Source organism: Strix aluco, chromosome 9, assembly GCF_031877795.1.
Source record: "Strix aluco isolate bStrAlu1 chromosome 9, bStrAlu1.hap1, whole genome shotgun sequence".
NCBI classification, from domain to species: Eukaryota; Metazoa; Chordata; class Aves; order Strigiformes; family Strigidae; genus Strix; species Strix aluco.
The window spans coordinates 6,894,188-6,920,710 of NC_133939.1; the positions used below are offsets into that span (position 1 = coordinate 6,894,188).

At 44.8% G+C, this 26,523-nt stretch overlaps 1 protein-coding gene across 1 annotated transcript; it reads right to left on the reverse strand.

The window, feature by feature from the left end:
* Positions 1 to 1,391: 1,391 nt before the first annotated feature.
* On the reverse strand, positions 1,392 to 23,342 carry KLHL6 (kelch like family member 6). Its single transcript, XM_074833601.1, has 7 exons — positions 23,010 to 23,342; positions 17,780 to 17,945; positions 11,846 to 12,295; positions 9,226 to 9,463; positions 5,643 to 5,845; positions 4,496 to 4,709; positions 1,392 to 2,414 (listed from the first exon to the last, which is right to left on the reverse strand). Exons 1-7 carry the CDS (start codon positions 23,267 to 23,269, stop codon positions 2,113 to 2,115), a joined length of 1,833 nt encoding a protein of 610 aa, XP_074689702.1. The 5' UTR covers positions 23,270 to 23,342; the 3' UTR covers positions 1,392 to 2,112.
* Between the last annotated feature and the right edge of the window lie 3,181 nt (positions 23,343 to 26,523).

The following is a 26,523-nucleotide window of genomic DNA, read 5'->3' on the forward strand; positions in this document are numbered from 1 at the left end:
AGGAGAAACAAGAGGCTGTTTCCTGTCTCTGATATGTAGAGTTACAAATTTGTATTTGGAAGTTTATTTGGACAACTTTTTTTCCAACTCAGAGGATTATTTTTCTCAAGAGAATAAATACAAGTTTTGCTACTAACATCACGGGGAGAAAATCAGCAACCAGCTCCTGAGGGCTACTGGTTTTTAGGATGATTCCCAGTAGGAAGAACTGGTCAGCTTCAGCAGACACTATCATTAGTTTTGGCAAGAGGTGAAGATACAAAATCACAACTTCTTGGTGGGAAAGGGAGACACCCTCATTCACCCACCTTCTCTGTCCTGTAGGCCAGCCAGCACTCCTAACCAAGTCAAAGGTGGTAACTGTCCTTCACAAAACCTTTTGAAATAAAATACTGGTTTTAGAGGGCATTTCTTCATGCCCTCTGAAAAGCAGAGCAGAATGGAACAGTCTGGGCCAGCATGGAAGCGTGAGAAGTGCTGCACCCTGCAGGATGACAGGAAGGTAAAGAAGGAAGGGGACCTATTTAAAAAGAGGTTGAAAATGGAAGGACAGAGGGAAAACTAGAGTAAGAACGTGTGGGGATTGGCTGGAATTACAGAAGTGAGTTTCAAGGCAGGGGGCAAAGTGCAGAAGAGGCAGGATTTCTTGCAGTCTTTCTGAGGGAAGGACATGGTGGAGACCTGTTGGGGGCCTGCACCTACCCCACCGGCTGCCTGGGCCCTGCTCAGCCCGCGTGGTCTGTGGGCCCTGCCGTACCGCTCAGCACTCTGGTGTCAGTGTGCTGAAATTCAGGAACCCGCATTTTTTTTCTCAGAGAGAAATACTATTTTTAATACTGTATAAGGCAAAAGGAGACATTACAGGGAGAGAGAGAGGCTGGAAGGAGTCGCTGATCTCTGCTTGGACAGATTTGTTTTGCACAGTGTTTTCTGTCTTGATTTAATGTTGAGTTGGCTCTTTCCAGCAACTAGGCAGGGGAGGAGGGACAGGAATATGTTCCCAGCCTTTGGCCAAGAGTGTCCCAGAGTGTCCTGGGTGTGACCTCTTCAATGTTTATTTTTCTTTCTCTACAACTGACCCAGATGCTGAGACTTGAGACTCGGGCCCTCCTGGCCTGTTGCACATTTGCCCCTTCTGGTACAGCGTGTGACGGTCCCAGGAATCAGGCTGGGAACAGTACCTGGAACTGTTTTTCTCTCCAGGAGACTGTTCTGTGCGTTTGCATTCCAGGAACTCAACACCCGTGAGAAAACTCCTGGGAGAGCACTGCCACCCAGTGGGGTTGGCGGGGGGGATGCCAGCGGCCGGGGGCACTGTGCCGGCAACTGAGAGAGGAAAAAGCCTCTCGGGCAGAACAGCAAACCACCCCAGAATAGAACAAAAGGGAAACTAGGTTTTGGTCTGCTTTATTAGAAAACAGCTACAATGAACGTTCAGTGGAACCAGATTAGCGTTCATTTATATTTGCAGCCAGTGCAGGCTCTTTCTTGGGAATGACAGCAAGGTTTGCAAACTGAGATGGATTTCTTTGGTCACGCAGAATTGAAAAACTAACAAAGTGTCTTCAAGCAAACAAACAAACAAACCAACCAACCAGTTTTAACTTAATCTAACACACCAACCACTGGAAAAAAGTACAGCCTCGGAGGAAATGACATTACGTTCGTTTCACCAAAGTTACAAATCTTTCATTCCAAAATGCATCTTCTCTTTTTCACTAGTAGGTGCTACAAATCCAGTTTAACACAATAAATAGTTGAACAAACTTCAGGACCAGGCTGAGCCAGTTCAAGCATGTTCCGGGGCAGACACAGCTGGGAAGTAAATTTCCCACCTACACATCACATTTCTTTGCCTGATTGGAGGTATTGTGTTGGCAGGAGTAAACTACAGCTGGTCCCTTTGTTTTTCTGTGTAGGGAAGGAATTAAGATAATTTAAGGATATACTGTACAGAGGAAATGCAAGGACTGAGCATATATACAGATACCCCTGAGAGGACCCCAGTGGCGGTATTTCCATCCATTGCTACCTGCAGCTAAAAACCACCATCACTGCAGTCTGTGTCACAGGGGCACGGAGGTATTGGGTTTCTTTGCAGTTCTCCTAAGGTCAGACAGAAACTGCCCCAGGCACAATCCTACGGATGTGCGTGTAAGACTTCCTGAGGGTAACGCTCCCGTGGTGAGACACCCCCCGAGGCAGGACACACTCTTCTGTCAGCTTCTGAGTTTCAGGGTCCCAGCACAACACTGTTGCAATGACTTCGTTCTTTTCATCTCGGCCCCCCGTGATAAACAGCTTGTTGTTGCAGGGTGAAATCCCACAACTGGCTCTCTCATGGGTGAACTGAGTCACCAGGCACCATGTGTCTTCTTGAGGGCTGTAGGAGTAGAGTGCTTTCATTGCCCCACCTGGAGAGGAAATGGATATCAGTTTGCACTGGCCATTCCTGTAAGAGACTTTAATTAAAACACCCACTTCAACAAAGCTCCATTCCTGACATTTGTAAGAATGATTTATGCCCCAAAGCTAAGAAAAAACAAGGTCACAGGATACTTTATTGTTTTGAAAGCCAGATCCGCAGAAGGACACTTATTGTTCATAAGGCTGTGGAATTTAAGGCCAGAACAAACTGCTGTGGTCATGCGGTGTGACCACAGTGCACCCAGCAACAGACCTTTCTCATACCTGCTGCTTCAGCAAAGGACACAACTCTAGAAAAATACAGTCTTGTTTAAAAGAGCTTAGATCATGAAGGACTAGGTGTGGTGAGCCATCACTATTAGAAATACGTACATGATTTTTTCACTGACTCCTCTAACTTCAGTGTCCATCTCTCCATCAAACCTCCTTCTGCCTGGAGCTGACTGTTTTCAAAAGCCCCTTCCTCATTTAGGGGTTTGAACCAATAAACTTCTTACCAGTATGCGAAACAGAGTGACCTTCAGTTTCTCCACGTTTCCCAAACCTGCAGTCATCCTTCAAACCTTTTGTGCACCTTTTCCAATTTTGCAGGGTCCTTTTCTCTTGAAAAATGGTCAGTACCTCAATATTCAAGAAAGGCTATGGAAATATATTCCCTCCAGAGTGTACCAACAGCTAAATGGTTCTTACTCTGAAATTTGCAGGGACTGGATGTGTCTTCTATTGCAGCTGTATAGAATAGGGCTGGGGAAACCTTGAAACCAGGGTCTTACTGGTAATGTGCAACAATGTCTGGGATCCTACCTGCTGGCAAAGTGAGCATTTATCTATTACAGTTATAATAAATGCTGGTTTTGACAATACTAGTCCAGTACTTGAGGGATGTGAGTCACCTCTTTGTGAGGTGACTTAAACAAGTTTTATTTTCCAGTTGGAGCAGACTGAAAACATACATGTTGTTAGTTACAGTGATTCATCTGACAGTTGGTAATTCATTTGTCTGGGTAATGTGATTGCTTTGGATGCAGTAACCAAATGCTCTTTTATCTTTTAAACTTCAGGTGGGTCTGATTTCTATCCAGTTGAACTAGACTTGTTTCTCAGATAGGTAAACAATAGGTTTACTGGTGGATGTTCCTGTCTGAAAGATGCTGAATGAATGTAACTGGAGTATTGTGTCAATTTTTATCAGGAGTTGTATCAGCTAGCCCATAAGTCATGCCTTCTCCTTCTTTCTGTCATCCTGTACAAAAAGGGTGAGGTCAGTTCCTGTGCTGAGGAGAAGCACGAGGTATTTACATACACACAAGGTGCACCCATATATATATATATATATGTATGTGCACACACATGCAGATTGTAAATCTCCCTTCAGAACATCATTATTTGGTGATACTCTGGCTCTATGCCAGCTCTCAGCACCATATTGATTATACTGTAAGTGAGAAACTTTCTGCAGGAAGACTGAGAGAGGGAGGAAGAACTTTTCAGAACTGAGGAACAAATGTTCCACTTTCTTTCTTTTGTTTTTTCCAGCACCATCTGGAGATGTGTGCAGGCTCTCTCCTCCCTCCACAGTTCAGCTCACCACCATTAAATGCTTGTTCTTTCATCTTTGCTTCCAGTTCTGGCAACTGACTGAATTAACCCCAAGCATGATCTAGTGCAGAGGTCTGGGTCTTTGGGTATCAGTGACTCCGCTCCTAGTACTCATATCCCTACATAAATCCTGTATGCAGTGGGCTGTATAATGCCCCTGGAGGGGAGAGGGGACATGATATAGCCATGAGGTCATGCCCTTGCCACTATGAACGCACCTTTAGGTGGCTTTAAGTTGTCTCTGGGCTAGCTCCAACTTTGCAAGATACCTGCCACACTAACTGGGAGTCTGACTTGGTGACTCTTCACTACTGTTTGTGAATGTGCTGGATTCCTATCCCTCACTAAGATCAGTGGGAAGAGCCATCTGACCATTTGATTATACTCCATCGAGTTTGTGGGTAAAACTAACACACAGAAACAAGCCCTGCTGTGTCTAGACAAGAAGGACCATTAACACTTCACTTACCCACAACATAAATGTGATCACGGAAACTTGCAGCATTGATGCATTTGGCTTCTACCGGCATGGCGGCTTTCAGGCTCCACGTGTTGGTCGCAGGATCATAGCACTGAGTCTTGTCTGTCGCCAGCTTCCCGTTGGGTCCTCCCCCAATCACGTAGAGTTTCTTCTTGTAGCTCGCTGCTGCAAAGGAGCTTACATTGACCATGAGGGGAGCAGCCTGTGTGACCATAAAAAATCATTGGTAACCATCTGAGGTAGTTAGACTGATGTCTACAGAGCGGGAGCCTGCTGAATTTTAAGTCAGACATCCCTTTTAAGATGATCGGTATGGTTCAGAAGATGACATTTCTAGAATGTTTCAGCTTTTCTAGTATGTTTCAGCTTTTTCTTAAGACTGTAAAACCCATAATAAAAATATGCTCTGTTTAAATGCTATTATTACAATTACTTTATCAACAATTCAAAAGCTAGGAAATGTCAGAAATGCCCAAAATCTCCTTTACATACTTATGTACATTGAAAAAACACAAGAAACTTGTTTGTACTGATCTTTCTACTTGCAGCTGTGGTTGTTAGATTCTTCCACATTGCTTTGTATCATCTAAAAACTAGGGTTTGTATCTGCCATTATGATGCCTAATCTCATTATTTTCATGGATTAATTGACTGCCTAATACTCTCCTCTCATTGCTTGGAGTACAGCTAGTAGAACTGGGGTTTTTTTCAGCCTGTTTACCTTGAAACCTGTACTTTCAACTTAAATGTATAACCCATACCATATATAATGCACAGATTGATATACACATTACATCTATATATGTGTATATATATATCAGAGCAGTAGTTTTCAGCCTATACTCTGGTTCATGTTTACTATGTTTTTTTCTCACTGATTTATGGACTACTATCTTTGAAAGCCACCTAAGAAAAGGAAAGTTAGCAGCAGGTGTCTCACAGACAACGATTGACAGGCAATCCTGTGATTTTTACCTTCTAAAGGATGCACATTTCTATTAAAAAAATATTTAGGGTTTTTACAGACCAGAATTGTACTAGATCCTGTCTTGTTCATTTTTATGATTCAAAGCCCTAACTTTTTCTAATTAAAACGTTCCAAATTAGTAAAATGTTATGTGATGCAGCATCTTACCTCTGACCAGCAGTTATGAAAGGGATCATATGCTTCCATGCTGTTGATTCTCTGCATGCCATCAAACCCACCAATGGCGTATACTTTGCCACCCAACACAGCCATTTTATGCCTCCATCGCCCAATATTTAGATACTCAATTTGTATCCATTTGTTGATGGAGGCGTTGTATTTCCAGACATCATGCTTTGTTTCTTTGCCACCTGCAGTGTACATGACACAAGTAAATATGATAGCATAGCTTGTATTTACTCAAAATCTTCAGTATGTTTAAATTTTAAAATGTTATCTCACAACAGAAAATAAATCATTGGTACTTATTGTTAGCTTCTTAATTACCTACACCAATAGCCTGGTCCTGTTATACCAGATGAAAATTTCTGCATTTAGCTTACTTAATAGTGAAGGAAACTCTGAACAATTTCTGCAACTAAATATTCAGTAAAGATAAATCACTGTTCCTCACTTCACCAGACCACAACCCCTTTCACTTTAATACTGAGTGAATGACCAACCACACAGCATGGTGATATGCAGGAGATTTTTGTGCACCACTAGGGCTTTGCAGAACGCTGTAAAGTGATAAATAAATAAATGTGATTTAAATAAGATAGTGGAGGATGCTGCAGCTGGTAGTGCCAAACCCCTCGAAGACAGGCCTGCACTGGGGAACTGAGCTGCCAGTTTGTGCAGGGTAGATCCAGTCAGCTAGCCTAGAGGTTTACACAGTAAAACAAAAGACCTGACTCTGAGTTCCTATCAACAGCAGTCCTGCATGACATGTTAGAAGTTTTACTATTCAACCTTGGGACCATACGGCTGGGATCTCTTTTTTGTACTGCTCCTTTGGGTCTCTTTCTCTACTGACTTGGATTTGCTTCATATTTATAGATTGAAGGTCAGAATTGGACCCTGCAAACTCATTCTAGAGCTGACTTGCAAGTGAATCTTTACTCATGCTAAAGCGAAGAGCACTTAAACAAGCACTTTTGTTTGCATATAATTTTTGGTGTAACTGCAATACAAATGGATCTAGTTAAGCCTGAAACCACATTTACAGACTGGGTAGCTTATTCCATCATCTGCGACCTGATTAAACATTTGCTTCACTTGTGAATATACTGAAAAGAGAATTCATATTCCATTAAGAAAGTGTCTGCCTTCATTGGTATTCTGTACCGCAGCCAGATCACTGCAAACTGATGGAGCTCATCTCGGGGCCAAATAACAGACTGAATAGGAGATAATTAGCATGCTAGAAAGAGTCGTTTGTAATGCTTTTGTCTCCGTATTTTTCACATGTATGTGTTGAATTTTATTTGCACTCAAATAGCTGAAGTGGCTGAAGGGCCTGAATGCAGCATTCATGGTTACAATGGGGCTGAGAGGCTGCAGGTGTTCCCCTTACCCTCCCTTGAAATTTTCTTTTTACATGAGCTTGTTCTTTCCTCACAGGCTGAAACTCTGGTAGGAGCCTGAGCTGGACTGGGCGGGAGAATTTGCTGCACATCAGGGAGCAGGGAGAGATTTCTGAGAGAACTGGAGGTTTATTTTGTTTCTGTTCTTTCTCTAGACGACAGTTCTTTCTAATCTGAGGAAAAATTGTAACCAAATTAGTAAAAGTACCAGAATGGTGAGTGATCACTTATGCCATTTTTAGTTACACTACAAATGTAGTGTTTCAGTCCATCCAGTCAAAGCATTTAGACTGTTTGGGGAAATGGTGATCTAAAAATAGTCATAATCTTGTGCAAATGACTTTCATATTGTTCAGATACTAAAAGAGCAAGGAAGACTCCAAACTGTACCAAGATACTGAGGGAAATGAGCACATGGGAGGGGAGATCAAGTTAGGAAAGATGCAAGTCAAGTTAGAAAAGAACCAAGTCACAGGAGCTAGAAGAAAGAAAACAAGAGTAGAAGGACATGCAGGAGGACGCAGATGTTTAATCAGGATTGAGACACTAATAATTTGGTTTAGCTGGAAAAAAACTACTAATGACTTCGGTCCACTCAGATTTTTATTTGAGTGGGAAGGGTGAAAAGGAGAGAGAAGGAAGGCTAAGAGGGAATGGAGAGAGGGAGTCAAAGATATGAAATTAAGCAGAGAAGGAAGAAAGAGGACCTGTGAGAATAGCAGCAAGAGGAAAGCCAGTTTAGACTCACCATAGCAAGGAAGGTGTTAGCCTGGCCGGGAGGTAGCCTGGATAGAGCATAAAAGAAAAGCAGAGAAGAGACACTGGAAAATATGTCAGGAATAAAAGGAAGCAAAAAGTCTGTGACCTTGAAAAAGAGGAAAGGGTAAAAGATTAAAGGCAAATCGAAAAGAGATCTCTCAACTCAAGGGTGTGAAAGTGTGAGGGATGTTCCCTAGTTGGGATGTTTGACTTATGCTCCCCTCTACAGCTAACTTTTAACAGAGGGTCTGCCACCAGCGTATGGTGGGCTGAAAGGAAAAACCTCCTTTATCTATAATCAGGGAAGGAATAATCTAATTCTTATCCCAGTTATCCCAACTTTAAATTGGAATAATAAAAATATGTGGATTCCCAAAATAAAGAATGCAGTGTAAGATATTTGAATAAAGGCAATGGACTGCTATTCATACTTAAGCAAAGCATTCACACTTTAGCCCTCCCTTCTCCTTTCTACTCTCCTGTTTAAAGTAAGCATAGAATTCGGTGGGTGACTTCGCAGGAAAATGTATCCTACCCATGGAGACACTGCTCTGTGTTGTGGTCTGTAACATGACAGTGATTAAAAGCTTGCTATCACTTTTCCTCTGGAAAGCAGAACGAGATCATCAAACTTGGTTTTGACAGGTCATCAAAAACAGCTGTCAAACTGACTAGTAAGCTTGAGGTTAATCTTTTTGATTATCAAAGTAAGAACTCCGTAGCTCCAGGACCAAACCCCTACATGGAGCTCAGCTGTATTCGTGTGAGAAGTTAGATATGTCTCCTCAGCTCTCATCCTGAGGGCCTCAAATGGGCTGTTCAGACCCATGCTGTGTGTCTGGCCCGTGGGGTTTCATCTGGCTTTGACAGTTAATATTGCCATTAGCAGGTAGGCACTTTTACAGTCCTGTCTGATGGCTGTTGAAGTGCTCCTGAAAATGCAGTTTTCAGGTAACAACCAAACAGCGGTTACAGTTCCCTGCAGGTTCTTGACAGATTCTTGCAGAATGAGTCAGATTCTGGCAGGATTTTGCTTATGCATGTGGAGCTGCAAATAGACTTGTTACAAGAAGATCCTGCAGCAATTATTCTTCATTTTATGTTTGGTAAACTGTTTTCAGGGGCCCTTCCGTGACCATGGTCACTGAGTGTTTAGTGTGCTACACACATGTAGCCGTGCATATAGATGAATATTATTTGCAAAGGCATCCTGTACTAAAGCCAGGGCTAGGCAGTGTCCTCACACATCCAGAGCTTCTCTGGAGCCTGTTCAAAGCCAAAGCATTAGGAATAGCTGTAGTGCTTAATTCTCCTAAAGCTGCCTCAGTCATGCTCTCAATAAAAGCTGGAAAACATTGTGAGAACCCTCTGCTTCCCTCTTCCACTCCCGAAGTCTTGTTCCTCACCTGATATGTAGACTTCATTTTTTAGCGTAATGCATGCAAACTCCACCCATTTTTTATTATCATTCTCCGTCTCCTGCTCCGTGATTGGTAATTTTGCTACTTCCAGGCGGCTTCGCCTCAAAGGATCCAGACAAGTCACTTCTGCTACAAACTTCTCATCTTTTGTACAGCCCCCTATGATCATAAACACCTCAGACTGGAACTCGTGCATCCTGGGCTTGGTTCTTTCTGTAATAATCTAAATGCAAGCAAGACAGAGTGAGTACACAGGGCACTTACACCTATGATTACAGAGAGGTCTGGTGACCTTTTTTCTGATTACTTGTTTTGCAAATCAGAACTGGCTTACATCAGCTGAACCAATTATCAAATGCTCTCTAAGTTGAAAGCCTGGAAAACATGCTAGAAGCATCCAGTAGAAGTTGCTGTATCCTTCTTTCAGCAGGATTTCTCCAACACTGGACTTAGTTGCTTTTGCCTACCCACTAGAATCCCTTCAGATCCTCTTGGGAATTCCCAGGGTGGCACCAAGAGCTATGAAGGTGAGCACTACTGACAAGGCTGGGTGCATGTGAAGCAGCTGAAAAGGACAGGGTTTATTTGGGCTGACAGAGTGAGGGCAAGGTAGGAGGGCCCCAAGGTTTGTGTATGCCCTGGGGAGCTTGGAGAGAGCAAGACTGAAGTTAGCACTAGCAGAAAATAAGTGCTCTCATTATTTGTCCTGATGAGATATGTTAAAGTGTCAAAGCAATAACAATTCTCAACTGTGAGGTTTTTTTATTTGTTTCTTTGTTTATAAGCCCTAATTTTAAGCCAAAATTAGAAGATTCATTTAAAGCCAGTACCAGGCTCTGAAACGTGGTTAGCTCTAATTTACTGCCTGTTGGCTCAGTTTATTGACCAGGTCTTTGTTTCAGGGACACTAGAAAAAGTCACTTCCCGGGTAGATGTTCACCAGGAGCAAAGAATGCAGGGAGTGCTTGGAAACTTGTGTTCTGCTTGGAGGAAATAGTTGCAAGCAAGTGGAAATGAGTACATTAGTGTCCTGAGGGATGCTGGCTCTGTGCTGGAGGATAGAAGAAATAACATTCTCTATCCTCCCCCACCCCCAAATTTTTCATACTGGAAGAAATGCAGCGTAAAAGACACGGGAAGCACATAAAGTTGTTCCTCTGCTTATGCTGTATCACAGGGCATTTGCCAATCTGCAGACCCTCGAAGTCTGCTGGGAGAGGTCTGCAGTAATTGCAGCTGTTACCCTCTGCGTGCCCCAGAGAAGCAGGCACACACAGTTTAAATGCTGTGACAGTAGGCAGCTTGCTTACAGTTTTACTTCTCTTTCTACTTTTAACATGTTTCTATAAATTGGCATAGTTTATCTATATTAAAAATACTATTTACACAGACATAAATCTTTTGTTTTCCCTATGTTTAGCAAATTATTAGGCACATATTTTTAAAACATCTGTCCCAGAACTTGCAAGCTTTCAGAAATCTGTTTTTAACCTGTCTGTCACCATTGCCAAGCGTCAGCCCCAGGGAGGATAGCTGGCAGGGCTGCCTCTGGCGGCTGCCTCTTTGAAGATGAGTGTAATGAGAGTTCAAACCTGAGCAACACTCCCTTTATCTACCCCGCATGGACCTGACAGCACTGTTGAGTGGGGCAAGGCTTCCTCGAGGAGTTCCCACCAGACTGGCTGGCACTGCCCCAGTTTGTTGAGTACTGTCTTGCACAGTCACAGGCACAAAGAGCCCTTGGTCTGCCCCCCACTGCCAGTGACACATCCACTGTTAGCGATGGATCCACAACATGCTTCTGAGGGCTCCTGCCTTCCTCTGGCTGAGGACACACACACGTTTCCTCACACACTCACATACCTTTGCTCCTGTTGTGAAATCTGACCTCTGGTTGCTCTCCCCTCTACCCCATATTTTGGGCCAGGAGATGTGATGGATACCTAACTTCCCAAAGAGGACAGGCAATTGAAGAACTGGAGATCCACCACAGCCTACCTTGAGCAGGCAGGACAGGACTCAACTGGATGTCAGATGAACCTGTCTCTGGGTGCAGGGACCTCTGCAAATGAGGAAGATAGGCAGACGTCTCCTCTGGGAAGAGACTGTCTTCTTCATGGGAGGTTCTCTCTTTGTGAAACATTTCCCCCCATAAGTAACAGATGGAGATGTTACATATTCAGATTTGAAAGGGTCATTACAGATTGTGGCACAGTTTAGCGAGAAAATCGTTCTTCCTTTCTTAGGCTTGAAATAATAGCTAAGAGGGTGAGGTGTCAGGAGTAACACCATTTGCCTTTTTACGAGGAAGTCCCCTGGGGTCTTTGTTTAGCTGCTCAAGTGTGTGTATGAAGGGTCAAGCTCAGATGTTCATAAACAGGAAGCTATACACTTTGTTTTAAAACAACCTACCAAAACCTTCTAAACTCTGTATATCAGCAGGATAACTGGTGAGGCTCACCTTGACTTTTCAGTAGCACCAGTTAATGAAACTTCAGTGTGAGTACCTTTTTCAGCCTCATGGTACTGCTCCTTCTGATGGGATTTTTGAGCAGAAGCATGAGACATTTAGAAAGAGCAGCAGATACCTTACTTTCTTACTCACCTCATTGCCTGACAGATGGTACATTCTTGCTTCCTGGAGCAAAGGAAAGACATCTGGACACTGTCTAATGAGTTGATCGGCTTCAACAGTCTCTACAAAATACCAGGGGTCCAAAAGGGGCAGCCGAACATTCTCCAGCACGTATGGCAGGAGAGGAAACCTTTCCGACTCCTTGTAACGAACCCAGTTCATTACAGTTTCGAACACCTGTGCCTCTTCCGTGACATAGAGGTCATCACTCTTCAGCGTGCTGCAGAGAATGTCGGCCGGCAGCTCCAGGAACTCCTCATAGTTCAGGACCTGGGTGAAGTTCTGGATAATGTAGTTCTGCACTTGTTGTTTCAGGCTGTGCAAGGAGTGGGCATCAGCCAGCCTCAGGATGCCAACGCAGTTCTCTGGCTGCAGGGCCTCAGTGAGAAAACTGGCACAAGCATCTACCATGCGAAGGAACTGTGGACAGAACAAGCATGTGTAAGCGCAGAGCAGTTACTTGTATGACCATATCACAGGAGAGCTATGGAGCTTTTGTGCAGTACAGCAAAGGGCTGGGGGAGACAGGAAATCAGTCATATGAGGACAAGTATGTCCCAGAATCTGCAGTCTGAAATGAAAAGTTTTTCCTCCCACTGTTTTTTCTCCCTCTGCATCCATACTGCGTTGCATTTTCTCCCTCTGCATCTTTTTCCCTCTTGCAGGACACAGAAGACCTGTGACAGTCATGGATTTTATTTGTTTCACAAAAGTAAAGGGTTTCCTACCATTCCCCTTCCCTCCATGAGATCTCAAAGCACTAGCAGCAGTTACACAGCACATAAGGTCCCCAGGCTTCAGATGTGCTTACCCTGCCTCACCTAGCATGTCAGCTCAGATCGGCAAGGAGGGAGTCTGGTTTTAGGGTGCACGTGGCTCCACGGTCTGCATTTATGGTCCCACCGTCCAAAAAGTGTCTGAGGCCTTGCAAGGGTGGTGGAAAATGCGTGCTGAGGTCTGGGGGGTTTAGGCCAAAGTGTGACCCCCCCAGAGTGTATGGGCATGCTGTCCTGTACTGGAGTACATGGCAGAAAGAGATTGACCATCAGCAAATCTTTGAGCTGCCTGACAGCCAGGGTTGTCTGGCAAGTGTCTGTTGAGGGGGAGGCCTTCGGAGGTTTTAGTGACCTTTGTTTTCCTTGTCATCATCATTGGTTAAAAAAAGATAGAAGTGCATTTTACACACAGAATCTGCTTAATCAAAGAACTTTCCATGTTTGCATTCAATAGGGCATCACAACTGCTCTCATTCATTTCCTTTGCACAATAGCCCCACTTCAGAGTCCCAAACGTGCAGATCCTGGACCACAGATGTCTGCAGAGCATTTGCTGTGAACTATGGTGCGAGCTGGGTTGCTGGTGATTATTCAGGAATTGGGAACTAGTTTTAGGTAGAACTGATAAGTTACAGTGCTTCATCCTCTGTTTTCCATCACCTCTGTGATTTCACATATGGATAGGGCACCAGTATTTCATGTTGCTTTTGCCACCGAGCAGTGCAAACAGCGACATACAGAAAGGTGGGTCAGAACCGATGCTGTGCATTTCCGTCTATGGTTTGTGGGTCCTTTTTCCATCCAGTGTCTGCAAGCAAACCATTTTAACTCATTCTGTCCCACGGGAGAGAGTTGCACAACAGTACTTTAGGGGCCAAGAGGAAGCGAAACATTTTTAAACACTGTAGTATGTAGATTTGTTTCAGTAATTAGGGTAGAATCTTCCAGACCAGGCGCTGTCATGTTGACATATTTAGACTGTTTACCAGAGCCGAGCGATCACAGACGCTGTGTACAGACTACCTGGTTCCTGTTTTACATTTAGATGTGGTCAAGAGTTTAGAGAAATGCAACAGACTGATGAACAAGGGTACATGAGGTCTCAGAATATGTTGCTGCCGTTGTGATATAAATATGTCAGTGGCACACCGTGGCACCGCAGCAGAGCTCGGCGGCCCCTCAGTGCCTGCCACGCTCGCGTTACTTGTTCTCTGGGCGAGCACAAGGCTAACACTTTGAACTCACTAGTGCACTTCCCTGAGGATCTGAAAGGACTTTGCTAACACCAAGTAGTCCTCAGACCTGAGGCAGATTAAGCATTAGTCCTTTAAAAGTTGGCAGTAACGAGATGCAAAAAAACCCCAAAATTTGCCAAGGTCACTAATCAAGTCATCCACAAGTCTGGGAATAGACCCCAAAACGACATTCTCACCAGCCTACGGCCCAACCACTGTAGAGTGCTCTAATTATTTACACATGGCTTGTTAAGAGCGATACTCACAAGATGACACCAGAGCGTTTTCTCCCAGGCGGTGCACACCGGCACCACTAATCACGCGGGGTAGCTGTGTTTGTGGCCAGACAGATGCAGAACTACGAGGTGTGGGTGTGAGAAACGTGCACCGCTGAGGGCTGAGCCAGAGAGGTCAGACCACTTGGGAGCATATCAAAGCAGGACTTTCCCTGGCTGCTGCTCCCCGTCTCCATGCTGCCCTGTCTCCCCATGACTCCCTTCATTTAGAGACAAAACTCCCCTCAAAAGTCCCCCAGACTTGCTGAGCACGCTTCAGTCAGTCCCATGAGAGCAAGTGACTCAGGAGAGCACCCAGAAGGAAAACACCCCTGAGCCTCTGCTTCATCTGCTGTGATTATTTTTGCAGAGCTCTACCTTTTCTTCTTTCCCTTCACGACTACCCCTCCTAATGCCACCCCAGGCATTTTAAAAGCTGTTTCCTGGGAACAGTTTCTTTAATAACTGGGTCCTTCTCCTAATACCCCTTTGAATCCAGGGTACTTGCTAGAAACATCCCATACGCTTACTTGGCCTCCACTTGGCCTTCTCTCTGAATAATAAAATTTATTCTCCCCATTTAAGTCCTTCCTTGTCCCAGCTTTGATTCAACAGTCCAGCACAAACAGTGCCAGCAGCCCTGCCTCCTGCTGTAACCCCCAGAAAGGGAAGGGAGCAGTGGTTGAAAGGGCTTTTATTCATAATCCCTCTCTGTATGCAGCACAGTTCAGGGTCAGATCCTGCACCCCGCAGCCGCGCTGCCCTCGGCCACCCGCTCTGCCAGCGACCACAGGGGCAGCAGGTCCCAACCCAGCAGTAGCACCCATGTCCCAGGGGAGCCCCACGGCAGGCAGCCAGCCAGGCAATGAAGGGGCACAGTGACCCTTGTGGGGTGGCTCTCTGGGGAACTGACAGCTTTAGGAGCCTGGGAACAGATCTCCGACCTGGAGCTGCCCTGAAGCCCTTCGTTAGCAAATCTCACCTTCCTGGCTGGCACGGCTGGCACTGCACAGTGGCTGTGGTGTAACTAACACTGTCCTGCCACAGCCACCCTGGCTGTTCCCTGCCAAGTGGCTACAGGATGGTTTTCAGTTATTGGCAAGGTATTTTCCTTATAGTGTCTTGCTCATGAAAAGTGGATTAACATACGGATGAGAACTGCTTTGGGAGTCATTAAGGCCATCGGGCTGGTGGTGCTTCAGCTGTGCCCCGGGGATAGAGCAGAGTGTGGCAGCTTGGGGGCATCCTCCGCTGCTCCCACTGCAGCTGGCATCTCCATGGCAGTGGCCATCGCAGCCCTTTGGGGCAATCAATACTGTTTCTTTTACATCTCCTCAGGAGCTTGCTTCCCTCCCACCACCTCTTTGCTTTCACCAAAGCAGCTGACGTGGCCCCTCACGCAAGCGGTGCTGAGGGAGTGGGGTAATACAGAGGTTCCTGGCGGGGCAGGAGGGGTGTAGACAGGTCTGAAGGTTGTTGTTGAATTACCACAGGGGAAGCAGATCTCTCTGCCACAGCCCTGAGAAGCAGCTGAGATCCTGGCCCTACCAAGAGGTGAAAGGATGAGCTGCTCCCCAGGCAGCGTGGGTGGCAGAGGGTGCTGGGCTGGATCCAGGGTGGGCCCTGGCCTTGCGACCATGGTGGCTGGGCAGCCGCCAGCCCAGACAGGGGAGTGACTACTGAACTCATGTGGCAACTGTGCTCTACGTGGAAAAAATTTGTCTGGGTCACTTCAGGGTGAGGCTTAGCTGTTCAGCAGCTCCCTGTTCCAAACCCTTCACCTGCTTCCCCCAGGAGGAAACCTCTGTGCACAAAGCTCTGTGCACTGCATCAGGGACCTCTCTCAGTCACCTTCCACCACTTCCTGCTGTCAGTTTTGGCTGCATTTGGTCAAAACTTATTGTAAGGGACTAAGGAAAGGCATAATTATGTAAAACTTTTTCACAAATACTTTCTAGAGAAAAGTGGAGTATCTATACTGGAATATCTAGAACTGTGCAAGTTATTTCTTTTTTGGCTCTTTGTCAAGTCTGAGAGATTGAAAAGAGGCACTCCCAAAAATTGTCGCTAGTCAGATAAAAAAGTTCTATGTGGAATTTGCTTTTCTCACATGTCATTAATTGAAAAGGAAAGGATTTCCCAAACAAAAATGTTACAATAAATTGCAGAATAAATCTTTTCAGCTGTTGATATATTGAAATTAAACATTTGACTCTTTCAGCTGTTTTTTTTTGTTCTTCGGCATAAATAGCAGAGAGAAGCTGGCAGAACGCTAGTAGTTACTAAATCTTTTTTACACAAAACACATTTTCAGCCAAAAACGTCACCCATGTATAATGTGAGGCTTTAAGGCCTTATAAATCTTCATAGTATCCAAGACCATTGCAGTAAGACTTGGGATCACTGCTTTTAGTTGAATATTTCTGGTTTTTTAGGTTTTGGTAGTTTACTGTTCTTGCTCATGGCCCCCTCACAATTTTATCATTGCTCTGGCAGTGTTTGATAGTTTTCTTAAAGCACCAGCCTTAGGAATCAAATTTAATCTTAATTTTAATGAAACCTAGGGAAAAGAGGATAAAATATAAGTTTACATTTTTGATGATTTCAGAAAAAAACACCTGAGGAATGACCCTAAGGAAAAAAGGTTCAGAAGAAAATGAAAAGAACACGAAAAAGTGTCCTGAAAAATGAACCAAAAGTAACCTTTGAGTGCTACCGTTTGCAGTATTGGTCTGCTGAAGATGTCTGTACATTACTGCACTCCAGCCCCAGGCAACATTAAAGCTACACCACCTTTTCTGAGTTACCTTGGGGCGCACTTTGTGATAACTTTCCCTTCTCTCCCCACAGCAAGTACCAGCTCCCATTACCCCAAAGGCCACAGGTTCATTTCAGAGCAAAACCTCCCGTGTAAGATTCAAGAATCTAAAGTTCATAATGAACCACGATGATTATGCAGTCAGGTGTTTCTTGCCTTCCTTAATGAAAAGACTGGACACACACATTGGCTCTTGGCAGGTTACGCTGGTTGCAATTTGTTAGCAATCTGCAACTTGGTACCAAGGACTGCAATTTGGTAGACCTCACAGGTGATTTACAGGACACGTGAATACCTCATGCACCAAAGGCTGAGTAACACTGCTCAAGTCTGACTCCCCACAAGTCACAGGTCATGACTAAATCCCTTTACATCAAGAGTCCTACAAAGGAGGATGCTAACTGTGGCTGGTGAGCCTCCATCTCAAGGCAATGGAGAGGGAGAGACAAAGTTAGCTCCCTGCTCTGGCTGGCCATGCCAGCCACTGCCCACTAACTCTTTTGGAGGGTGGCTGCCCTTCACAGGCTGACCTGAACCTTGGGGAGCACTGTCCCAGCAACACAATCCTGCTGCCTGGCAGGCAGCACGTGGGAGCAGCTCTTGGAGGCAGAGCCTGGCTGTTTGCCTGTTTGCATGGCACCCAGCACAGCAGCACTCCAGTACGTGGCTGTGTAAGTAAATATGAAACAAAATGCTTCCAGAACCCATGAAATCAGAGAAGTTTGCAGTGAGTTAACCAGGGTAAGACATGGTGTTGCCAGAGAAACAAGACTGGATCGGTGCGTTTGAGTTATTTGTACCTGAAAGAGGCTGGCAGCTTCCAAGACTTTCTGTACGTTTTGCTTTGTGATGAGCATCTTGCTGGTGTAGGTGTAGTCCAAGAGTATATTCATGGTTTCTGCATCAACCCCTTTAAGTATGATCTTCTCTTCATATTTCTCTCTTAAATCATTGCAGAACATGGCCCTGAAAAGAAAGACATTTATCTTTTACTGCATCCCAGCCAGGATGAAGCATTCTGAAAACATTTGGTTATATAGATTTCAACACAGAATACTCTGATTGCTTCATATTTTATGCAATTAATCCTGTAGCAAAGTAACAAGGCAAATACTTTTGTTGCTTTCATACTTCTTTACTCCTGAGTTTGATAAGGCATGAACACAGAGCTGGACTTTACAGTAGGCCTGGAGCTCCTTGGCAGCAAAAGGCAGCTGGGACCTTCCCTGAGTAGTGCTCTGTGTCTGGACTGATGCTGCAGAACCGTTGGGATGTCTCACCTGCCGGCCGCTTACAGACTCTTACTCTTTCTGTTTCTTGTACAGGCCCTGCTCATTAAGCCCAAACCTCCTAGCCACCAGCATTCTGCACATTTTGCTAACACTTAGCACATGTACTTTATAACCCTTGGCAAGGTCAATACCCCTGTGCTTCTGAGCTGCAGAACTCTGCTTAGACTGAACCCTGAGGGCCAGACCAGATCCACATGTCTGACAGCCTCACCTCTAAGCTTCCCAACATATCTTTGACCCCATTAATACCAAGGACAGGCCAGGAGAGAACGGCTTATGGATTTCCTTCTAATTAAGACATTTCCTGTGCTAAATTTTGGGAGCTTATGGTAGGATTGTAGAGTTGGTACCTCTTGGCTGGAGAAGTACTTGAATAATCATGAACTAGAACTACTGTTGGACAGAAAGTGCCGTGATTTAATGTGTATTGATACCACCTCTTCTTTGGTGGATAATACTGCCTTTGAAAGGCGACCACCACACACACCTTTGGCACTAGTCAGATATTTCATGTGGGATATAAATCAGAAATTTCTCTAAGAGCTATTTAAACTCATTTTGCATTGTGATAGCTGGAAGGCAAACACACACATCTTCATCTACATTTTCAATTCATAGTTTTAAGTATTTCTTCCAATGCTTTTGATTTTATTTAGAAGTTTCATCAGTCCTGTCTTGTTCACTGCATTCAGAGAACGAGATTTCACATCATTTGGAATCTGGCTCAACACATTAGAAGTATGTGAGTCCACTTGTAACTGCGTTGGTGAAAACATGTGCAGATCTAAAGTGTAATTAGAAGCGCTCTTTACCCTGCATACCAAGTGCTTCTTTATTAGTCATGTACAATGTTGACAGGACAGTGCAACCTGGGAAGTGGCTAGAGGTCCAAAGTTAGGCCATGCATTTCTTGTAAAAGCGGTGCCAGAATAAAAGCTGTCTGATTGACACATCTTACTGGAACCAAGATGTAAACAGTTTTTATTGCAAAGCAGTTAGGCATGGTGAATGGCAAACGGATGGAAGATACCAGCTGCTTGTTGCTCTGAGCTACCTGCTCCTTGCCTCAGAAGAGATTTTATAGCAAGAGAGAGCTGGTATTAGTTATCTCAGTGTATAAAACTGCCTTTTGGATAAAGAGACCTAACTTTTGAGTGGGAAACTTGGGCAGAGAAGTTACTTGTCAGAAAAGATGTTCAGCCAAAATTCTCATTTTCCCTTCACTTGTCAGCTCGGTAGAGGTTTTTGATTCATGCTCTGCTCCATTCCACGGTCCAGTTTCTGCTGCCACTGAAATCATAGTATTTGAAAGGCATTAAGACAAAATGCTCCTTAACTTCATTGAGCGCAAGGCTGGGATTCTCCTTAGCTCCTCTCCCTTTGGCAGTGTCGAATGTTGTATGTCTGGGGCATGCAGGCGGGTGACCATTTGAAAACAACAGTCCTCAGTACCCACTTCTCCCTGGGAATGGGGTTTCTGCACTGAGAGGGAGGTTTGTACAAAACAGCCGTTTCAATTGCATGAGATGGATAGGTGCCGAATGCTTCATCTGAATGTAGGCCGTTGTCGGATGCAGGTGTTGTCTGCTCTTGTTCCTTTTATCTCTTAAATTGGTGACTCCAGTCTTGTATTTAACCATCCCTGTCGGGGTGGTGAGAGCACTCATTTCTGTCCCACAAAGCCGGACTGTTTGATGGAGGTCAGTTAGAGATATCCAGCGTTACACCATTGCAAGGCTGCTCAGAAACCAGCCTCGGGATTCTAGTGGAGGCTTTTCACAGGGATCATGTCCAAGTGCTTTCACCTATCTGTCTCCTAATCTGTGAAATTGCGTTACAGCTGCCATCCACTCCCAGTCTCATAGGATACGGATTCATGTAACATGGCTGCAACCTGCAGAAGTCACACCATGCTCTCCCACAAGTACTCCTCTCTAGATGGTGGCAGGGCTGAATAGGGCAGCACTACCCAGGAGAGCTGACTCCTGTAGTGGCTTTCCTTCTGTTTGGATGGAGTGGACCTCACTGCCACCCTGCGTGCGGCCGGAGGGAACACCCTGACACCACTCAGGACTGATCAGGCTGAGGTGCTCTCCTGGGGATTAAAATGCTGTTTCTGAACCTTTCTGTACTTACCCAGAGAGGTATGTGATTATTTTCTCTGGGGCTCTAAATCCTTCAGATGTGGCAACTAATTTCATTGTCTGTTTCCCTGTTTTCTGTCCCTGTTTAAACTAAGCCTTGAACCAACATTTACTCTAAGAAATGCACATCTGAAGTGAGGGCCCGGGGTCAAATTTAGATACCTAAAAATGAGTGAACTTAGAAAAAACAGGGAGAAATCTCAGAGAAATAAATACAGGGTTGCAGTTCATGAAACACTTCTTAAACACCCACGCACACTGGAGTGCTTGTGCTTGGAATTATGAACCTCACTTCAAACAACCGTGCTGGAGTTTGAGGATGCTCTGGAAAATATTGCTTCAACCTGTCCTGGCCCCATTCTCCCACTACCTTGGGCAGTGCAGGAGTAAAGAACTACTGCTCCACCTTGGTCAGCTTGTATTTCTCTTCTCTGCTTTGCTACCTTCATCCAGGTAAATGGAGAGTTAATGCTTTTATGTCTATAGATGCAGGATGTGTCAGAAGTCTACTAGTAGTCTACTGACTCTCAAGAAGTGCTGAAGGAAGGACTAGAAGTTGTTAACTTTGTTTAACTGTGTTTAAGTCAGCTGCTATAGGTTGCTTGCATTGTGGCTCCCAACATTCAGGAAAGGAGTTGTGTAACATGCTCTTGCAGGGGAATGAAGCCCGTGACTCACAGGGTCCCCTTGCTTTGCTCCTGTGCAAGGGTGTTAGAGGCCCTGTAATAGCATGGAAAGTACTCACAGGAATAATGTGATTTAAGAATTTCTTCTTTCTTTGGGTCCATGCAGCTTCTAGTGAATTATGACAAGATGAAACAAGCCTCCCTGTGAGTAGCAGAACTAGTGAAGCTCAGTTCCCTGCAGACTTGCGTCCTCCTTTCCCTCTTCACAGTAACCTCAGCTTCCCCTTCCTGAGCCCTCCATTCTCTCTCCTTACTCCTCTCGCACACATTTTGCTGTCCCTCTCGGGACACGCAGCTCTGTGCTGGCTGGCTGTGCCCGGCCGAGCCAGGGCAGTGCGTGCGTTGGCTGGTTCTGGGCCCTGCATGTGTTGGCTGGCCAGGACACGGTGCTCATCACCCAGCCGAGCACCTCTGGGTCCCAGTCCCGGCATCTCTCCTCCGCCTAGCTACTGATTTCCATCAAACTTGTGGGCACTTGAGATTTCCACCCTCTGCCAAACGTGATTGAAACTAACCCAAAGAGTCATGACAAGAGGCACTGACAGACAGGCAGACAGTGTGATATAATTAATCTCAACACCGTGGGAAACCAGGCCAAACACGAGCGCGCAGGGGGCAGACCCTACGCATGTGTGCAATTGCCTTGGGATGAGATGCCCTCCAGCCAGGTATCCCCCTTCCTTCAAAGGGACAGGCTGTAGCTCAGGGCTCAGTGGAAAACCAACCAACAGTAGTTACTGGAAAACTGTATTGCCTGTTTTTAACTGTTGAAGTCCTTTCTGACTGCATCACCTTTCCTCCTTGTGGAAGAGGAAATTTTTTTTATCAAAGTATCATTATGGTAATTCTGATTTTATCTTGTGCATCTGCTTTCCTTCCTGAACACAATGTTGGTAAGAAATATTTGGGCATCTCTGCTTTTAGCTGCACGTTTTCACATATGCAGTATATATAGTCTATCTGTAGAAATAATACCTATCTCTGCATATTCACAGACACAACCTCTATTATGAGATGATAAAAGCAGAACTGTTCTTCCAGGCACTACCAGCAAAGTTTACTAGACTCCATTAAAATTAGCTTTCCACTCATGTCACAAGTGGTCACAGGTTCTTTTTTCTCATGTTTCCTCTGTAGCTATTCAGTCATCTGACCACTTTAGCAGTAAAAAAAGAAAGAAAAAAAAAATCCCAGCCATGCAAATGTGATTGTCTAAATGATAATGGAAAATCTGTGTTAAAACTGATACCGAGTTCCTCTGTGTCTCTAAAATTTGTTTTTGCTGGCCAGTAGTCTCAGATAGGCTATCTATTGTAGTAAATAGTAGAAAGAATTAAAAATTCAAGAGGACCAGAAGGGGGAGGTGAAATAGTAAAATTGCTTTCAAGGAGATATTTCCCATTGCAATTGAGTTTTGGTAACCCTAGGAAAGATGGAAAATTCCTTCTCTTTCCTCCCCAACAATTTTATGCCATATATATTTTTACCACAGAATGGTAATGGGAAAAATTATCAAGTTCCACAAACCCAGTCCTATCTCAAGAAAAATACCATGTGATCTGAATGAATATTCCTCTTTGCCTGAATCCCAAAGGGATGATACAAGCGGGTACAGATACTTGGTTAAACCACCATTTTCTCATGCACTTCTCTGCCAACCATTCTCCATTTCTTTGCATGCCTCCAGCGGACTTGCTGAGTGCTGGTATCAGAACTCTGGCAAATCCAAAACTTGGCACCTGCCTTATTTAAGTCTCCAACTTTAAAAAAAGAGTGGAAAGATGTCAGGAATTACAGGCTTACTTCAAATTTGCAGAGTTTAGCACCCAGTTTACACTCCTTGGAGATCTACAGTTCAAGCCTAAGAAGCAAAGTAAGTTTATTGGGTTTGTTTCTTACATGCCTTACCTGAAATAATTGCTTGCTGCAGCAAGGACCACTCGGTGACAGGAGAATTCCCTGCTGTCCACACACAGGATGACATCTGTAAGGGAATTTTCAAGCCGAAGGTTCTCCAGGCCATTCTGGAGCACCAGAGAGAGGCCCGTATCATCAAACTTGACCTTTTCACCACTCGAGACTTCCACCAGGTCCCCCATTTTCATCAAACACTCATTGTCCAAAGAGATCTCGGGCTCCTCAGAGCTCTTCTCCAGTGTGTCCCCCATTTTCTGGCCAGCACCGTCTCATTCTGTTGGTGCTTCAGTCTAAAAAGAGCTCCTAAGCTTCAGACCAGTCACAGTGCAGAAGTTGGGCGGATTTCCTGTCCAGAGGTCTCTGCTTATCTATAGCTGTCACACCCACATAACAGGAAGCCTTGCACTTTCTCATCCTGTTAACACAAACAAAGGCTGGGTTTTTTTGGTGAATTTCAGGCAGTATCAACGTGTTTAGAAAGGACTTAAGATGCCTCTGGATGTGAGATTACAAGTGACAGGGAAGGCCTGCTTCCCACCCTCAAACCAGTCCCTCGCTGTTATCTGGGTCTGCTGGTTGTAGTGATAGGTGCACCATATGGCTATCGAGTCACTCCTGGCAGACTGGGCTGCTAAGGGGATGAGGGTATTATTTTAAATTTCTTTTTCCAGGTATGTGATTATTAATCAGTGAGATGGTTTGGGGTTTGGGTTTGGTTTTTAATAGTATGCTCACATATTCAGAAGGCCCTCCAAATGGCTGTTTCTGTCCCTCACGACATGTTAGATGACAAACATTGGATGGCTTTTCTTTAAGGTTACATCAGCGTAACTCCCTCCAGGACATGGAGCAGCATCAAAGATCTCACAGCTGATGGTCTTCAGGCCACACTGCTGGGCACAGTGATGTCCCACATGGGCCCGTGCAGCCAGTGCCACGTCACCAGCTCTGGCTAATAGTGGAAGCTAAAGGAGAGAGCCTAGGGAGCCATGTATGCGTGCTCATCCCCACCATCCTCACTGCTGAAGGTAGCTTGAGTCACATCTACATCTAACTTGCAGTCCCCAAGATAAGCACGGATGGTGGTGGGACTGTGAGCTGGGGACCTGGAGGTGGGGATGCGGCAGGGGAGCGCTGGGGCTGACCCTCCAGCATGACAGGAGCACACAGAGCACAGGGCTGAAGGTTTCACTCTCACCTAAGACTGAATTGGATCTACCTGGACCTTACCTAGATGAGAAGCTGACCCAAGATGGCTGAGATACTAAGCCATGCAGCCTATTGAAAGTAACGGGGTAAATCCCCTGGCTCGCTTAGGAAACTCTCATGCTGTGGAGTTTGAAAATCACACTCCCTCTCCCCCTGAGAGGAATCCAGGTCTAACCTCTAATCTGGTAGCTTGAGTGCTAACTGACCTTGTCTTTGTGATACTTACTTCTAGGAATCCTTGTTTTGCCAATCCTCATGTTTTTATTGTGTGTTTGGTTTCCTCTTTTGCCTCCAGCTCTTACAGATGAACTCACAGTGTTAAGGGAAGCTTGGCTTAGAAGAGGGAGGTGAAAGCGGCATTCAGAGACAGCCAGATTTAGAGGGTTCTTGTATAGGATAGGGTGATCAAGGGGGAGGAAAGCAAAAAATCTCCCTCCTGCTTTCCCCTACCTCCTTGGGTTTTTCTTCATCTTGTGCAGCACTTTGGCTTTTTCCTTTCCCAGCTGATGTAAATGTGTTCCTGCTGCTTTTTGTGCTAACTTTTGTTAATGAAAACTTGCTTTTTTAAAGTCAGTCCCATCTTTCCACCAAGCGCTCCTCCAGGAATACGATCAGAAAATGAAGGAGAACCTTCAAAAATATCAGGTGTGCTTTAAAAATAACAATATTTTAAGCCTATCTTGGGATAGGTTCTCTTTGTTTATCGTCATGGCTTTTGACCTTAGGGAATTCATCTTATCAAGCTTTTCTCTGATGGTGAGAAGCTTCACATTTTCTTTATCTGTTTAAGTGAAAGCTGAGATTCAGCAGTGATCACTTGATTCCAGTTGCTGAAGCTTTAAACAAAGCATTCATAGTTGTGAAAGTTGAAGTAAGATTGTATTGGCTGTGAGTGCTGGGAACGGAAACCCTGTAGTAACTAGGTCAGTTGATAGCTGTGGTATTGCCAAGGTGCTACCTATTAACTGCACTGTAGAAAGGACCTTCACAGCTCCAGCAAGTGTTGACTAGTAGTAGCAGTGATCACTATCTGCAGTCTGTCTTGTTCTGTGCCATTGCCAACCCATATGATGTATTTTTAACCCTTAATTTATTTTTTTTTCTGCCAAGCACCTCCCCTCCTTTCTTCTTCTGTCGGTCTGTTTTTATAGGGCTGCCTAATATTTACAGAATCCCTTGCTCAGGGATTAATCCGCAAATGTAGTAGCTAGTTTCATTATTTGGACAAGCACCAGGGCAGCGCTGAGGTGAATGCTGTGTCTTTGCAAGTATAAGGGAACAAACCCAACATCAGGGAGCTGCTTGCCTCAGCTACTCCATCGCCCAAGACTGCAGCAGCAACACATTATTTAATCCTGGGGAAAATCCAGCTTGTTACTTTATGGTAGCAGCTTCCAAATACATTCTTCTTTTTGGCCTTTAGAAACTTGTTCTGGTGGCACTCCTACTGTTTTTATTAAAAAATTACCTGCTAGCTAAATGAACCACTTAATCTGCTAAGAGCTGAAGGCTTGTCTGTTCATGACATCTTTGTCTATTGTCTTTTGCTTACGCATACTGAATTGACCTATGTCAATTCTGTACCAGCTTCAGATAACTGGCTGGAATTACTGGCTAAATAATGTATATGCACACTTCTGTCACACAGTAAATTTACATGTATCATCACAGACTACTGCTGGTACATACATAATCTCTGTTTTGTACGTTTGGTGAGCTGAGTTCAGAGACTGCTTTGCACCCTTCCCTGACCTCCTTACCTCTGCATCCTCTGTTACCCTTGATCATGCTCCCTGCTTCAATGTTGATCTGTAGCCCACACCAGACCATTTTCAACCGTCTGTTCCTGAAACCAGCATCTCATCACTGTGGCATTTCAGTACTGTAAAGCTTGACCATGCCAGGTGAATCTGCCCAGACTGGCCAGGGGTCCTAGTTTCTGTCTTGGAGAGTGAAAGATTCAGGCAGTCCCTGGGAAAGTCATGGACATTGGGCCATGATTAAGAGGAGGGCCAAAAGAAATCACACCTGGGACACCCACCAACAATGGATCAAGAGCAAGGAGCTGAGGCATTCTTAAAACAAAGGCAGAAACCTAGAAACCTGTTTCTGACAGTTCTTGTTACTTGTCTTGCTTCCCACAGTCCTAGTACTTCAGCTAACAGAGCCCTTATGAACCTAGCAAGTCTGAGGGGGACCAGCAAAGAAACATTGAGCATGTGGCTGCAGTTGTACCAGCACCACCTTCCATTTCAGAATCTGCTCCTTGAACCTTCTCATATCCCTCCCTCTAGGC